Source organism: Bos indicus x Bos taurus, chromosome 13 (assembly GCF_003369695.1).
Source record: "Bos indicus x Bos taurus breed Angus x Brahman F1 hybrid chromosome 13, Bos_hybrid_MaternalHap_v2.0, whole genome shotgun sequence".
Lineage (NCBI taxonomy): Eukaryota > Metazoa > Chordata > Mammalia > Artiodactyla > Bovidae > Bos > Bos indicus x Bos taurus.
In genome coordinates, this window is record NC_040088.1 from 61,719,132 (window position 1) to 61,733,889 (window position 14,758).

Here is a 14,758-nt window from a genome sequence, read left to right on the forward strand (position 1 = left end):
ATGATAGATGTTAACATTTTATGCGGGGCATCCCCATAATTCTTTCTACAGCCACGTGGTTGACACTGACAAAGCCAATGGGGAGAAATGGCCAAAGTGGGCAATTACAATTCCCAGTAAAGTGGAAATTTCTGGCCTCAATTATCTCACAGTTCAGTCCAGCCTGTATGTATTGGAATCCTTTATTAGGTCCAGTGCTGTGTAGGGTGCTGTAGGAGACATGAAAATGAGTATGATTAAGATTGCATTTCTACCTTTTAAAGAATTTATGTTCTTTTATGTCCCCTTTGTTGGTTCCTCCTTTATTCATCAACTTCATGTGGCAAAATTCAAATCACAGGAAAGAGTATATAATGAAAAGCAATACTCATTCTCCTCCTGTCCCTGTTCATGATCATTTCCCTGGAGACAAATACATTTATCAGTCATTTAGATATTTTCTCTGAGATATTCTCTGTCTAAACAAACATACATGCATACAAATACTTTAAATAATTTTATGTAATGGAAAATCAGCATCATACCTCATTATGCCAAGCCATAGGCTGGTTCCTGGGATGTCTTCTATTTTCAATTTATGTTCTCTACACAGCTGATCTCATTCAGTCCACTGAATTTAAATGCTATTTATATGATAATAGCTCTCCAATCTGAGCTTCTAGCCATAACCTTTTCCTGGAATTTTTGGCTCATATATCCCTACCCACCCAGTATTTCTACCTGGAAGTCTGACAGGCACCTTAAACTTAAAATCTTTATTTATTGAAGAGTTTACCCCAACCAAACTCTATATTTCTCCCTACCCTAGCCTCTATCTCGTATGCCATCTTGCCTATCTCAAAAAGTGAGCACCAGCATCCATCAAACTGGTCAAACAAAAATTTAGGAAGTATCCTGGATTCATATCATTTTCTTTGCCTTCATTTCTAATCCATTACAAAGTAATTTGTCTCCCTTTGAAATGCTCTTTCCTTTCACTTTGGTGTAGCTGGTTCTCAGCTGTTTTGTTGCTATTCAGTCACTAAATCGTGTCCGACTTCTTGTGACTCTATGGTCTGCAGCCCACCAAGCTCCTCTGTCCTTCACTATTTACTGGAGTTTGCTCAAATTCATGCCCATTGAGTCTGTGATCTGTCTAACCATCTCATCCTCTGCCGTGCCCTCCTCCTCCTGCCCTCAATCTTTCGCAGTTGTTTAGAGTTAAGTTTAACTGTCCCTTTTCCCAAGAAGCCTTACCTGGCCACTCAGTCCAGAACAAGGACCAGCTCTCTAAACTTGACAGACCACTCATCATCAACTGACTTTTTAATTTAATTATCAATTCATTCATTTTCTAGCTTAAGACACTACACTCTAAGCTCCATGACAACTTTGCCTTGATTGATGCATCACTAGGTTTCTAACTACTTCAGTGCTTAGACTAACAGTTGCTGTTCAGGTCAATGTGGAAAGCAGTCAATACATTTTTAAGTAAATGAATGAGTAAATGGTACTTTAAGAGCCAAAATATACTGGCTTTGTCAAAATGTTTGTAACATCCATAACAGCGTATGGAAAAATTATAACGAACTTTTTGACCAACCCAACATTTTCAGTTAAAAACTAAACATTTGGAAGGTGATGGCTGATGAAACCAAGGTCTCTTCACAAAGACAATGGTTACTTAGCATGAAACCAACATGTACACTCCTGTTATTCTTATCAGTTTTGCTATATTTTACCTTCTGATATCCTATTTATTTCTTTTGGCCTAGCACTCACCACTACTAACTTTATTTCCTGCATATCTCTTTGCTTAAACTCTATCTTGCTTACTAAACATTTAAGCTCTATGAGAGAAGTAATTTTCTCTCAGTTACTATTGACTTCCTAATCTAGGATAGTAACTTAAACATGAGATACTAAATTTTTTTGTTGTTGAATAAGTGAAGATAAAAGGTATGGGTAAAAGTGGTTGATTCAGGTCCTCTCAGCTTTCAGTGAAGAAATAAAAATAATCTTATCTAGAAAAAATGACCACCTATCCCAAGAAAATTTTTTCAGTGGGCCATACTGAATGGCTTACAGCATCTTAGTTGCCAGACCAGAGATTGAACCCAGGCCCAAAGCAGAGAAAGCATTGAGTTTTAACCACTGGGGAATTCCTCTGAGAAAACATTTTTGATCATCGATCTCATTAAATGTTCCTATAACTCAAATTCCTTTAGACCTTGGATAAGCCATTATAAACATTTTGCCTTGGTTTTGGTTTGTTGAAAAATGGGAGTTAAAGGAAATAAACAAACCAATTAAAATTATCTTTTTAGAGGAAGGCCAACTTGAGAATTCAGTAATTGCCACCAACTGATTATCATTCAGGGATAAGAAAGCACAAAGGGAAAGGTAAGAAGCATGGAAGAAAAGAGTCTGAGAGGCAATTTTCATGCTCCTTAGGATAAGATGTTTCTTGTTTTATTGAATTTGTTAACAAAAGCTCTAAAGTCTAGGGAAATGCTACTGGGCAGCAAAAGTGAAGTTTTGATGCTCACAGGCCTAAGGAGAAATTAATAAAATGCAGTGGGGAAATTAAGTTGAACAAAAGTGCAATGAGCCATAGTTAAACCAATTAATTAAGCAGGTCTTGATATGTATATAACTGAGTTGCTGATGAATTAAAAATAAATCCAAGATTTTAAGCTAGTGTTTGGTATGCAACCAAACACTAAATGGTAACATGCAGAAAACTTGAAGTTTTCTTTAATACTCTTCTTTGACAAATTCCTTCCTCATTCATATGCATCATCACCTTTCTTTTTCCATTAATCTTAAAAAACCCCTATGCTTTCAATAATATATAAAAGTCATGCTTTGCTTGATTCTCTTCTGCATTCTTTTCATGTCAACTTCAAAACCATGTAATTTTCTTGTACCCTCAATTACAGAAATATTCATTTCCCACAGTATGTCAACTGTTTATCAAGAAGTGGTTAAGATTAAGTAGCTTAGTACACCTGTGGCCTGGTCTGTGTGAGGCAGAAGAGGTGAGATATCAAAATGGCAGGCCGGAGCCAACGCAACACTGTAAAGCAACTATCCTTCAATTAACAAACAAACAAACAAAAATCCCCAGAAGGCCAGAAGTCACAGAGATTGAGTTTCAAACTCATCACTGAAGAGCTCTGAGATCATATACGAGTGACTTAGTTCCTGGAAGCCTCAGTTTCCTCAACTACAAAAATGTTGTGTGAATTAAATATCTTTGGAAATTCCTTGGAACGATATATGTCAGAGAAACTTCTCAATAAAATGGGAGCATTAACAGTACAAAGAAGTTTGTCACTTGATGCGTTTTGATTGTCAAAATTGCTTGCTTGGAACCCTAAACATACATTTCCATCAAAAATGTTTTAAAAAATAATGAAATGGTTAGTGGAAGGTAGATTTCTAGACTAGTGTCCCAAACCTTCATTTATAATATCATTATTTCAGTTGAGAATTGTCCTAATAGTTCTCTAGGTGAGGTGGCTAGTTCATCCTGGTTTTCTGTCAATGTTCCTGGTTTCAGCACTGAATATCCCTCATCCTGTGAGACGTTTCATTCCCAAACTAACTCAAGATTCCATCATTTGGAACCTAACCATCAGTCATTCACTCATTCATGTTTCTGCAGTAGCAGGTACATCCTTAGGCTGTGGAGATATGGAGACAATTTACTTTTAATAAACTCAGAGCCTAGCAGACGAGACCAATAAGGGACAAACATCCATAAGCCCTGAGCAAGATGCTAAACATAGAGGTTGGCGCAGAATGCCAGGAACCACAGGCTTCCCGGGTGGCTCAATGGTGAGGAATCCTCCTGCCAATGCAGAAAACTCAGGAGATAAAGGTTTGATCCTTGGGTTGGGAAGCTCCCCTTGGAGAAGGAAATGTCAACCCACTCCAGTATTCTTGCCTGGGAAATCTCATGGACAGAGGAGTCTGGTGGGGGCGGGGGGGGGGGTGGCTACAGTCCATGGGATTGCAAAGAGTAGGACAGGATTGAACAACTGAGCACAGATGTACCCATGCCAGGAACCACAGCATTTGGGCACCTCACACAGACTCAGATGAAGGAAAGTTGGTGAACACTAAACTGGAACTTGAATTAAGTTTGCACCTCAAATCAAAACCTTCTACTTCATTCTTCTGGGCATTTTTCATGTTTTAGTTCAGTATTACTTAAATATACATATTAAAATGCCATATCTTTAGATTCATTTTGGTCATCATCTAAATGGATTTTGACTAACTTCTGATCTGCATGTAATTTGTATGCATTGTCAGCAATATCTGAATCTAAAGGATTATAAATCCTTAATTTTATAGCAGTTCTTCCCACTCTGGAGAGACAGCCAAGAATCTACTTTTAAGAACATGAATAGCCTACTTGATTTTGCATTATTAGCAATTCATTGCACAAAGGAAATTATTGGAACAACATGTTACATTGAAAATAAAGCAACAGTTACAGTAAATACTACTACTCTCTCTATGATATTATAGTGGTTGTCCTAAAGTCAGCAAGTTACACATGTTACCAAAAGCTTGTTATCAAGGAATTGGAATTCTATTCTTTAAGCTTCAGTAACTTCTAAAGTCTTCCTGAACATGCCTCTATCATCACAGCAAAGGCTGCAGTAAGATGATAAGACACTGGCTTCTTATAAAACAGAAAGCTCTGGTGGAACATGTAGGAACCTGAAGACTCAGTTCTCCTCCTGGAGCAAGAAGCAGATTTTTCATGAACTCTGAAGGTGAGAGGGGACTTATTCTCAGACACACTGGAAGTTCCATGGTGGGCAGTGAAGTGAGTCACTTAGTCGTGTCTGACTCTTGCGGCCTCATAGACTGTAGCCCGCCCGACTCCTCTTCCTCTGTCCATGGAATTTTCTGGGCAAGAATACTGGAGTGGGTTGATCTATATGACCCACTGCTGCTCTCCCAGCACTTGGGACATAACCGATGCACAAAATGGTTGAGTAAGACATTTAAATGTCTTCACTCTGTATTTCCAACAAATGATCATCCAGTCTCTGAAAAACCCTACAGACTGAAAAATCCTCTTTGCATTCATGAAAATTGGTAAACCTCTTTGACACCAGCAGGTGATGCAGCTTAAGTTTCGAAGTCAGTTAGTTACAACCCAGGCCCAAACCACACATTGTATTTATGTAGCACAGATCAGTTAGGGTCATCACATTCCTCAGCCTCCGACTAGACCTCTAATCCTGGTTGGTAACCTCTGACATATTTATAGGAATTTGCTAAGACTGTTCATGTGATTAAACATAAAACATCCTTGTTACTGTGAAGATATGTCATATCATGATTTCTGAAGACTATGAACCAATAGCATCAATTTATAGATTCATCCATCACCATCATCAATCTTAAGCCCCATCGTGATTAGAAGTAGGTCAGATGATTATCGTATGGACTACAAAGATTCCTAGTCATTTTGAGCAAACATAGAAAAATATGACAATTCCCTCATCTGAGCATTTTGGTGTATTTTTTTTTAACACGTGTATATTTGTTCATGTATACCCAGTCAACACACCTTACACATTCAAAACTCAATGGAAGAGTACAAGCAACACGTCTTCACAAAGTTTTTAAATGTTTTGCATTATTCTCTTTTACCTTTGAAGTTTGCTACACCAACTGCAGTTGAAGCCAATCTGAGAGGATACACAGGGGCCGCAACCATTGAATTGGAGACACGCTAGGAAACAGGAGAGAATGGATGCATCAAGGCTAATTGGCAGCATGAAGAGGAGAGGGAAAAAAAAAGATAACTCCACTAACATTGAAATCACCCACGCATCCCCATATATATGCAGGATCCAGAGACCCATGCATAAATAGACCAGATCATCAAACTTGCAAATTGTTTCCCCACCCAGTTTTGTTTCCATGTTAACTTACTAGGCAGTGGGGTCATCTCCACTGCTGAAATATTGGTGATTTTTGACATCTGTAGTTCCACTCGGTGGTATTCATAAATTGTTCTTCTTCGAACATCTGGAAAAACAAAAAATAGAAAAAAAATCCCCTTTCAACATTTTTTCACTTATAAAAAAACTGCACTTTAATAGTGAATGTAGAGTTACATGCTTTTCACGTGATGGGACTTTAAAATAAAAAATTTAAATAATCAAAGCCTGTAAAAAGATTGAGTATCAAAATCTGAAACTCAGTGACCATGTACCAGAAATCTTTTCATCAGGAAATTGAAAATGTTGATTAGGGTCTCAGATTTCTCACTTATTTAACAGGGTTCAAATCTATTTTCAAACCCAGTGTATACTTAAGATAATTTCTTGATAGATTTATACATTTTGAAAGAACTTGACATATGAAATCAAGAAGGTAAGATAATCCCACTTCTCTGAAGCTAAAGTGAGTCCTTTAGGAATGGGTAGCAATCAAAATTTTTTCATAGCATAAATACACCTGGTTTAGCTAGAATAAGAGTCTGTTTTAAAGGTTTAGGGTAAGTTTCTGTAATAAAATTGAAGACACAACTTAAATCATTAAATCAATATTGCTATTTATTAAATATACAGTGTCATATCCAATGAAGGCTAATAATTAACACTTATATTGCATGTAGGAATTTATAATAATTCATCAGCAAATCCAGCCATGTTCCTGAAGAATAGGTTAGATGAAAACTTTGAGAAGAACTTTAATAAGTAAAAATCAGATAAATACAAGCAAGTATATCTTATACCAAAACAAGACACTGATGATATGTATTCAAAATCTACTTTAAAAAAAGACCTGAGCCTTATACTTATTAGCTTGCCTGACTTTGGTAAGTATAAAGAGAAATGTAATATTATCAGCATTTTACCTAGCTCTTGGAATGGTTACAATAACAGGAATGCATTTCTTGATACTATGATACCTATCAGGAATTATTTGACAGGCTATAAATTATATTTAAAACATTGATTTTAGGAAGTCATATGTCATAGTGTTAACAAAAAAATTTATGCATTTGAACAGTCTGGTTCAAATCCTAGTGTTGCTACTAGGTATGTCATGACCTTGAGCTCTTGTTATCCTTTCTGTCCTTCACTTTTCTCATCTATAAAATAGAGATAATAGTACCTATATCACAGAGTTGTTTTGAGGATTAAGATGAGATAGTAAATGAAAGTTGCTTAGAATAATCCCTTTCACACAGTAGGTGTTCAGAAAATGTCAGACATAATTTTTGTCTAATTTCAATATGGCAACCATAGATCATACTGCATGTAATGATCTAATTCCTATAGATTTAGGCCCTGAAATTAGGCTTCTGGGATTTTGTCTCCCATTTTATATTAGGGAAGGTTAAATTTTGATTGAAGTCAACAGACCCAACAATGATGCCCTCTAGGACATGAAGCAGGAGTGTGGTAACTCAGAAGACAGAAAGCTGTCCGTTAGTAACCACGATCAGGAAATGTAGATATCCACACATCTGGGAGGGAAGTCAAATATTTACTCACAACCTACACACACTTCCTTTTCTCTCCACACATATTCTTTCACCCACTTCTGATTATTCTCCATGAAGTTCTACAGCAGAAGAGGAAGGGGAGGGAGTAGCCCAAAATGAACTCTGTGGGGACTGGGGATGCATATAGAGCCCTTCACTGAATACACCTTCAGGTTTCTCAGATTAGGAAAAACTGCTTAGAAATCCAATTCACATCTTTTTGGCATAAACAAAAGATGCATATATAATTTTCAAGTGAAATTTTATCCAACATTAGTGAAAAATGCTAATTTCATGGTATTTAGTAAGGTGTCTTGATATACATGAATCATGTCTTCTCTCTCTCTTTTTAACTTTTAAGGCATATGAAACCATCACTCAGCTTCTGCCTAAATGGTATACATTCCTATATACTGGTTTCCTATACATTTTGCTAAACAATTTAGCTCTCAGAAATAAATAAATAACATGGACTTGCCCTGGGATCACTGTGATGGGGCTTTATGAGCCTTCTTCATCCTAAAATTTGCATAGTATCTATCATATTAGTAGGTGCTTAAAATACTAGTTTTCTTTTAATTTCATACTGTACTTTGAAAAGCTCAAACAATGGGCATGACAGTGAAGCCTCTGGGAGTTTATTATTGATGAAGCAGATGGGGTAAGGGGAAGGAGTGACCTTTTTTGACCTTTTTCTATCACCTGCTCAGACACCTCCAACAATTGGGAGGAGATGAATTTAACAAAACCAAAATCAATAAGAATGAGTTTTGTTTGATGACCTGCCAATTAATGACAGCTTCCAAATGGTCATTTCTGTTGTAGTTCAGACATCTCCCTGTCAAAAACAAGTAATTAGGAATGTATTTACTGGTAGCTCCTGCCAGTGCTAGAAACTTTCATTTGATTCCAGAAATGTATTTCACTCATGTGTCTTCTTAGGAAGCTAGCCAAAATAATGGTGAACCAAACATTCTGTCTTGTTGTGATGCAGCTTCAACTGTTTTATTACATCTTTACAAAACCAAGATCAACTATAATACCCATGAAGGGCTTTAAATTTTTTTAAATGAAATGAAATAAATCTCTCAGCAGCTAACACATAGAGAATAAAATTCAATAATCAAAATCTTAAGGCAATATGATTCAAAGCATAACCATCAAATTACACTTTTTTAGATATTTTAAACAATATCAGCGGGAGGGACTGAGTGATCATATGGAAGCACCAGGAATTCTCTCCAATCAATATCCATTCTAGCTCAAATGGAAACAGTTTAATGAGTACCCTGTGGCATGATTAGCGATGATCTAGTTTATTTGTCTGCTTGAAAACTAACATTCACAGAGAGAATGTATGAGTTATTTCCTAAATTTCCTAAATTGTCTGATTCTTACATTTATATAAATATTTTAATATCTTGTCTGAATTGTCAAGTAAATGATTAGCTAACACGTTCTTATCTATGTGTTGCAATGCTTAATGACTGGTCCCTGAAGATTATTTATTTTCTTTTCTAGTCCCAACTGGGCCTAGCACACAGCACCATTTTGTGAGAGTACTCTTTAATGTAAATATCATATATTGCAAAACTCAATGACAAGTTCATTCCCAGCATTAAGACTCGGAAAAAAAAGACTCTTGAGTGAAAAAGTGCACTATTACAGAAGTCATAAGCTTCCCACACAAAAATCCAATACATGAAAAGAATTAGCCGGTTGGAGCTGTGAAATAAAGCATCTACAATAGAAGATACTTCTGCCTCAAACATTTACAAATATTTATTTATTCTTATTTATTTAACTGCACTAGGTCTTAGCTGTGGCATGTGAATACTTCGTTGCAGCATATGGATCCAGTTCCCTGACCAGAGATCGAACTCAGGCCCCTGGCACTGGGAGCACAGAGTCCTAGTCACTGGATCACCAGGGAAATCCCTGCCTCAAATGGTTTAAAATTCTCTCTATAGTTCTAATCCTATTAAACAATAATATAAGTTAGCACTGAACAAGGCAACATAAAATTTAGGTGACCATGAGGTGCTAATCTGAACCTCTCAGATTTTCCTCTCATTATTCTTTTGTGTTCATAAAAATTCTAAAAAAAATTTCAATTATGTCAAAATTAATCAGTGATTTCTAATATCTAAAAAATTCTTGTTTTTTGCTTCTTTTGAAAAATCAAGATCAATCAAATAGGGTATGGGAGAACCATATGTATTAAAGCAATAAAATATCACTTTGCATAATGCTTTCTATCTTTGAAGAGTTTTATGAGCGGTGACTTGATGGGGAAAATGTCATGATTTCTATTTCTGCTTCCTTTTGTTGAGCCTGGAGTGAGCTAGTATGTACTTGACAACGGAGTGCCTAATGAAGCTGTGCAGTAAAGAGAAGCAATTTTATCTTCTGTAAAAATGAATAATTTTGAAGTGTTTTTCATTTTGAGGAGAGACAAGGTAAGATGACACAATTTACTGAAGGGTTTGTAGATCGATCCGTCATTAAATGAATGAGAAAAGTCCTGATAACTTTGAAAATAATAGATGAGGTTCAGGTCTTCTGAAAAAGCTTTAATTGCAGTGTATAAAAATTAAGGAAAAATATTGTCAACATGTTCTTTCATTTTAGTTACTAAGTAATTATAATAGATGTGTCCTACTACCAAATCCAAAATTATACACATTTTTTTATGGGCAAAATCAGTTAAAGCAGAATGCTTAAATTTGAAAATGTAATACTGAATCATTTCTAAAATCCTAAAGCCTTTCAAAAGGCAAAGAAGAAGTAAAAAGTAGGTTAATATAAATATTATACTTGAAATTTAATATTTTATTTCAACACATACATATGGTTCATTGTCATTCTATTCAATATGGTAACCATGAGTCATACATAACTCTTACAATTGAAATTAATTTAATCCAATTAAAAATTCAATTCCCCAGTCACATTTCAAGTGCATGGTAGTCACGTATGGCTAGTAAGTCCATACTGGACAATTCAGGTTTAAAACATTTCAACAGCACAGAAAGTTCTATTGAATAGTATTGGTCTATGCTGTTATTATTATTATTATTTTTTAGAATTAAAGCTTAAGGTATTTTGTATAATAAAAGTGCATCTCTGTTTCTGTTTAAGTTACATTTTTTTTTAGTCTGTGCACATCATTTTGATCAAGCTCTTTGAAAAATTGCTGCCTATTCTGTAATTTCATAAGGAAACCATGTATGGTAAACTATATACAGTGCTAAAGAGTTCCCTAAATCTCTAAGTATTTTTAAAATACATTTGCTTCCCAAATTATTTTTGAAAATGCTATTTCTCATTGAGCTGTGAATAATAATAACCAACAAAGTGAAGGCACAAACAGTGTCAGTATATTTAAAATAGTACATGCCGATGAGAAAGGGACTGGTGTTACGAAAGAGCCAGTTAATGTATGTTGGTGGGAAGAAAAAAGTGGAGTATTCTAAGGGATTGAGAAATTGTCATTATTTTAACTTGTAGTAGAACAATTTCAAGTTAGGTCAGCTGCTTTCCAGATTAGTTTCTAGTACAGGAATTCTACATGCAGTTGTAACTTTGACGTTACTGAAATGACATAGCTTTGAATTTCCAAATAAGCCAACCATGGAGACACGAGTGGACTTTCAGCATTTCTTGCTGGAAATGTTATGCTCATTAAGCTCAGAAGGTGAAGGAAAAGGTGAGGGATGATGGGGAAAGTCAGCACTCTGGAGACTGAAATTCAAAATGTTAAATGGGAGGAGAGAAACAAACAAGTATGAACGGTATCAGTGAGCACTGTCCATTTATCCAAGACCTCTACGTACTGTGTAAAAGGATCTGGAGGGACATAAGCTGAGACTGAGAAACAATTATTCAGTAGAGCTACTTAGCAAGAACGTATGGCAATTATACATGATCTATGAATAGATGACAATGTTAAAACTTTCTGGTAATCACAAGAATATTAGAGCAACAATGAAATACCATGTTCTGCATATCAAATCTGTGAAGTTTAAAAAATGATAATATTGTCTGAGAGCATTTGGGGAAAAAGGGTATGTAATATGATGCTGCCAGGGGAGTAAATTGTTATAGCCTTTATAGAAAACAATTTGTCAATGTACATAAAAATCCATTAACATTTAAGGGTTGCATATTCACTTTTTATGAATTAGATATGTGTAAACATTTAAAAAGAGGATGTTCAGTACTGTTGTTTTACTGATAATTAACATGAAAAGCAACCTACATGACAAACCAGTACAGAAACAAATTATATAAATTATGAAACAAAGGAATTTGTTGCAGCTATTGATGACCACATTTAGACAGGTATTTAGCAGTGTAGAAAAAAAAAATGTTGTATATAAGAAAAACAGGCGCTAAACGAATTTACAGGATAATACCAATTTTCTTCCTGTGTGTGTTTGTATACACTATAAACAAAATACTGGATGACGATACAAGGAAATATTGATTGTTATCTCTCTGTAGTAGATTTATGGGCACTTTAATTTCCTTCTTTGGGTTTTCTATTGTTTTAAAAATTCCCTTGAATTAATATGGACTGTGCTCATAATCCTAAGTATGTTTTTACCTCATATTTCTATAATTTATAAACAAGTTCCCTACATGTAGACCTATTTTTCACATCTGTTCCTTTGGGGACTGAACTGACTTATCTCTGTGGCTTTTGTTCTAAGTTCTATAAAATATTTTATGAAAAACAGAAGGTAATGCAGACATATACAACCAACAGACAATACAATAGGTTAACAAACAAATGATGTCATAATCAGAAAGAATGAGTTTCAGAGAGAGTGTCAAAGTGTCCTTGAGTGGAAATTCCCTGTGGCCTCACTCTCCAGGGCACTGGGTCTGGGTATGGACACCTCAGTCAGCACTACTGTCTTTTTAAAGTAGCAACGTTGATTCTGATGAATAAACATACATGCAAATACAAATACAGTGTTCCTTTGTGCCAGGTACCACATGCTATACACACATTGTATCTTTAGATACCAAGATGGTCATTTTGCACATAAAGAAAGTTATAGAAATTAAATAAAATGTTCAAGGTCTCATAACCAGTATTCACATGACAATATCCCTTAAACTTTCTGGACTATTAACTAGCTTTTATCTTTTACTTTTTTCAAATATAAGGATTAATTTCATCATAGACATTTTTCATTTTTTTTTTTGAAGGAGGAAAGGAATTTCCCTTGTAACCTCAGAACTGTTTACTAACTTACTAACAATGCCTGAATTCCCTTTGATATTTTAAACTATCAGACCACCTAATCTTTTTTGAAAGGTAAAGTCTATTTTAATAAGCCCTGGTGAAAGCAATAAGGAAAACATTTATTATTTGGATGCCTTTAAAAACTGAAAAAAATTGTTTTGTTGTCGATGTTATGATGAAAGGGAGGTGAATCTTCATAATAAACAAATTCCATTTGCCTTATACCTTTTTGAGTGCTTTACCAAACCTTTACCAAATCTGATAAGAATGGTATACTAATTGTGGGTCCACTGGGAAGAATTATTCTCATGGTTGTCATACTTTCCCGTGTTGTCATGGCTAGATTAAGCGAAGGATCTACAGTCTATAACCCAGGTAACCAAAATGATTGTGTGTTAGTTAGTTGCTCAGTCGTGTCCAACTCTTTGCAACCTCATAGACTGTAGCCCACCAGGCCCCTCTGTCCATGGGATTCTCCAGGCAAGAACACTGGAGTGGGCTGCCATTTCTTTCTCCAAAAGGAACTATAGAAAGAGAGAAAGTAAAGTCACTCAGTCCTGTCTGACTCTGCGACCCCATGGACTGTAGCCGACCAGGCTCCTCCATCCATGGCATTTTCCAGGCAGGAGTACTGGAGTGGGTTGCCATTTCCTTCTCCAACCAAAATGATTAAAAGAATAGAAAATCGATCTTATGAGAATGAGATCCTGTATAATATTGCACCTTGGAATACAGAAGAAATAAAACCACCCATTACTGAAGATAATGATCAGTTTTCCCTAAATTCACTCAGGAGAAGAAAAAGGGGTAACAGAGATAGAAGATTTAAATTCCCTATAAGGATGACTCCTAATAAGCAAGGTTGCTAAGTAAGGGAACAGAATCTTGAAAAGAACTTAAATATTTATCTAAATTCTGATTGTGCAAGTAAGTAGCATATTGATCTCTAGGAATCATCTAATTCCTCAAAAAAATATTACTTGTGTAACTTGTATTACGGTATTCTTGGGTTAGCCTAATCTCTGGCATAAATAAGTAAGCTGTTTTTTTTTCCCCCTGACTGAGAATACAATGCAACCAAGCAACCATGTCTTTTACATTGAACTTCCTAACACATACTGTTACACTTTATAAACGTGGGAACAGATTTTCAAGGAGATTAAAATTTCTCTGTTTCTCCAAAGACTTTTAAGTAGAACACATCAATTCCAATGTTCTTGCTAAAATACGGTCCCATCTAACGGCAGGGATGAGTGGACTGGAAACTCAGGACTTCTGTTCCTTCTTGGCAAATTTTCTCAAGATGACACTGAGGTTAACAGGAAATGTGAACATCACTCTTGCGCAAAGCCTGCCTGAGAGAAGCTTCTCCCTGAACTCAAAGCTTGAGTACTTCCTTTAGATGAATGCTGAGTCCCAAACTTCAGATGTAATCTGTTCTCAAAATTTATATTAACGTTGCCAATTTATTCAATGAAATTTATACTTAAGAAGGATATTTTCCCCTCCAAACATAAGGGTCACCCTATTACAATGTCACAAGGGATGCAAAAATTGCATTTAGGGATGATGCTGTCTGAGGACAATTTTGTCATCTGTCAGTTCTGACAGTTTTGTTTTCAATTTGGTCCTTTTCCCATATATTTTTTAAGTTGATATGTCATATTTTCACTTTTATTCAATTCAATAAATTTTCTATTCCTTCTTCTTATTTATTTATTTATTTTTTGCCTCACCTTATGTGGGATCTTCAGAGAAGACAATGGCACCCCACTCCAGTACTCTTGCCTGGAAAATCCCATGGATGGAGGAGCCTGGTAGGCTGCAGTCCATGGGGTCGCTAAGAGTCGGACTTGAGCGACTTCACTTTCATTTTTCACTTTCATGCATTGGAGAAGGAAATGGCAACCCACTCCAGTGTTCTTGCCTGGAGAATCCCAGGGACAGAGGAGCCCAGTGGGCTGCTGTCTCTGGGGTCACACAGAGTCGGA

The 14,758-nt window shown here is 35.8% G+C and overlaps 1 protein-coding gene across 2 annotated transcripts in view; it reads right to left on the bottom strand.

Annotated features, from left to right (window-relative positions):
- Positions 1–14,758, bottom strand: part of PLXDC2 (plexin domain containing 2) — a 418,172-nt gene that overhangs the window by 88,650 nt on the left and 314,764 nt on the right. For both annotated transcript variants that reach the window (XM_027560001.1, XM_027560002.1), the window contains exons 8-9: positions 5,947–6,042; positions 5,662–5,743 (exon numbers count right to left, since the gene is read on the bottom strand). In XM_027560001.1, coding sequence (XP_027415802.1) covers positions 5,662–5,743; positions 5,947–6,042 — 178 coding nt within the window. The remainder of the gene's footprint in view (positions 1–5,661; positions 5,744–5,946; positions 6,043–14,758) is intronic.